The sequence below is a fragment of the Petaurus breviceps genome, unplaced genomic scaffold (assembly GCF_028583685.1).
Source record: "Petaurus breviceps papuanus isolate PSGF00001 unplaced genomic scaffold, PetGlider_PUasm1.0 379, whole genome shotgun sequence".
In the NCBI taxonomy this organism is placed as follows: domain Eukaryota; kingdom Metazoa; phylum Chordata; class Mammalia; order Diprotodontia; family Petauridae; genus Petaurus; species Petaurus breviceps.
In genome coordinates this window covers 1,514,096-1,516,863 of record NW_027186303.1, presented here as the reverse complement: position 1 = coordinate 1,516,863, position 2,768 = coordinate 1,514,096, and the positions used below count along the sequence as shown (strand labels likewise).

Sequence of the window (2,768 nt, the reverse complement as noted above, 5' to 3'; positions counted from 1 at the left end):
ACACACACACACACACACACACACACACACACACACACACACACCAACATGCAAACAGACAACACAGGATTGCAGCTGCTTAAGTGTAATAGGCACACATTAAGGGGGGGGGGGGAATAGGAAATAGGAAAACATCATTTATTTCCCTGGAAGGAAATGAGATTGCAGCTACTTCCAATTAGGAAAGCAAACGATGTCACTGCTTCCTTGGGAAAACTCAACTTGGAAGTGTGAAAAGCAGAGTAAGCAATAGACCAAGCAAGTGATGGGCAAGAGGGAAAGCAGAGCCTTGTGGAGATCCGGCAGTGGCCAGCCAGTCAAAGTCTCACAGGGCTTTACTACCTGTTGGGCTGTAAATCAGAGCATCAGAATCAGGGCTGCTGAGCCCTGGAGTGACTCATTCTCCAAAGTTTGGATATCTGACTCTCAAGGTATATGTTTGCTTTTCTCTTCAGGAGGAGGGGGCCAGGCAGGACTGGAAAGTTCATTCATGCCTGAGGTCCTTGGGGCCCACAAGGTGCTATAAGACATCTTGGAAAGGGCAGGCCTGAAGGTCCCTGGCTTCCTAGGGCCCCACTCCCCAGCTCCTGATAGGACCAGGAGTAACTTTATTTCAAAGAGCCTCCGAGTAAGGTGGGGGTGGAGTGAAGAGAGAGACCTCCATCAGGCTCACCAAGGAGACAAGTCTTGAGAGAAGGGGAGGCCGGTGGCAAGGTCATCATCAAAATAGAGACCACCACCATCCCAGACCTCTGGCCCTACCCTCCTCCTGGGAAGCTCCAGGAGAATAGGGAGAAGCAGGAGATGGGTTTCCACCTCTTTTCTCCCACACCTGATCCCAGCAACTTCCCCAAGGCCAGGTGAAAGGATTTCGGATTAGTGGTGGTGCCCCCTCAAACCTCGGTAATCCTGAGTATCACTGTTCTGCCTACCATCCCCACCTGGCTTGGAAAGCTCACCCCTTCTCCTGGTGGCCAGGTACTACTCTTCACTATCTCCAGTTCCTGACTTCCCTCCTCCCAGATGACGCCCGAGCTGGAGAGGGTCCCTGCTTCTTTCATGAGGGGGTCTCCCCAGCCATGGTCAAACACTCCAGCTCTCTCAATGGGAAGTTATGAGGTGGGAGGAGGTGTCGACCCCTTCCAGTAACCCCAACCTAATCCCCACTGCCGGGCCTGCCAAAGGTCCCTCTTGTCCTCCCCATCCTTTCTCTTCCTACCCGACGAATCATCTCCCAAAGACACAAAGAAAAAGGGAGAAAAAAACTACTGCCCATTGAGAAAACCTTAGATCCCAGGTCCCCGGGCCATGTCTCTCTGCAAGGGCAGCGAGGCAGGCGATCGCCTCCTCCTGTCACTTTCTCCCACCCGCTCCCCATCCCGAACGCGAAGCAGGCAGATCCCAAATCGAGGGAGTGGGATGTCGAAGAGAGAGAGCAAAGGTGAGAGAAAAGAGGGGAGGAAGAAAAGCCACACAACCAGCGGGTTGGAGGAGAGCCGGCAAGAGGCAAGAGAAAAGAATCTATGCATGCATGTATCAAGAGAAAAAACAAGCGAACGCGCCCCCTACCTGGATGCAACATACTTTGGAAATAGAAGATGACTAGAATAAAGGATCCCAAGCAAGTGACCAGAGCCATCCTGCAAATTCGGCTCATCCTCATCACTTCGAACAGGGTTGGTTTCATGGCTTTGTCCGGGGCGCGGGCTGGCGGACGCGGGGACGGCGCGCGCGAGGCGCAGGAGCCGGGGAGCCCGGGCGCACAGGGAGCTGCGGAGGATGGAGAGGAGAACGACCCGGGCGGGGTGGGGGCGGTGTCTGCCGAGCTGCCGGCCGGCCGGCCGCTCTGTCGAGCTGGCTCCTTTTCTCTCTGTCTCTCCCCCGTCCGGGGCTCCCCAGCCCCGAGCCGAGCTTTGGAAGGGAAGGGGCCGGAGTTGGTGGGGAAGTGTGATCGGCGCCTGGCTGCCCTGCCTGCCTCCTCCTCCTCCTCCTTCTCCTCCGCCGCTGCCTCCCCGCTCCTTTCCTCCCCGCGCCTGTGGGTGCGATGGGAAAGCTGTTCTCCTTGCTCCTCCTGCTCCTGCTGCTGCTGCCGCCGCTGCCTCAGCAGCCACCGACGTCGCTGCTGGGCAGACCCCTCGCGCTCACAAGGGCTCCTTCATTGCGCTCCCAGGCTATATTTCTGAGCTGGGCTTTACCAATGCAACTCGCCGGCTGCCGGCGAGGGGAGGGAGCCTGCAGAGAGCCGGCCGGACCAGAGGAGGAACCTGAGCGCCGGGGAGGAGCGTTCGGCGCTCCCCCGCCCCGGCCGGGGATATGGTCGCGTCCAGCTGTTTCCCTGCGAGGGAGGGCGGGGGAGAGTGAAGGAGGGAGGGAGGCGGGGAGGGGGAGAGCGGCGGCGGTGGCGGCGGCGGCGCGTGCGTTCCTTCCCTCAGGGTCCCAAAAGCCCTCGGTCCCCAGCCTCCCAGGCTGGCGCACCGGCTTCGCTGAACCGCCTGGGCTCTGGGTCAACGTTTCCATGACAGATCCTTTTTTTTTTTTTAAAGGAAGAAAGAAATGAGAAGAGAAAAAGGGGAGGAAAGGATTGAAATCAAAGCAGCACCAGGCACACCTTCCCGAGTTTGCTGGAGGGGGTGACCGTGAGGGAGAAACAGGGGGAGGTTGGAAGTAAGTAGTAGCCAGTTTGGGAGGACGCTTGGCATTTGAAGGTCTGGGCAGCCAGGACATCGAGAAGTCCTGATCAGACAGACGGACGGACGGACAGACACACA

General features: G+C 57.8%; 1 protein-coding gene across 1 annotated transcript in view; it reads right to left on the bottom strand.

The window, feature by feature from the left end:
* CHST11 (carbohydrate sulfotransferase 11) overlaps positions 1 to 2,209 on the bottom strand; it is a 311,294-nt gene extending 309,085 nt beyond the window's left edge. Inside the window, exon 1 of the mRNA XM_069099385.1 lies at positions 1,570 to 2,209. Within this exon, the coding sequence (XP_068955486.1) occupies positions 1,570 to 1,687 (118 nt within the window). The 5' untranslated portion in view covers positions 1,688 to 2,209. The remainder of the gene's footprint in view (positions 1 to 1,569) is intronic.
* Positions 2,210 to 2,768: the final 559 nt, after the last annotated feature.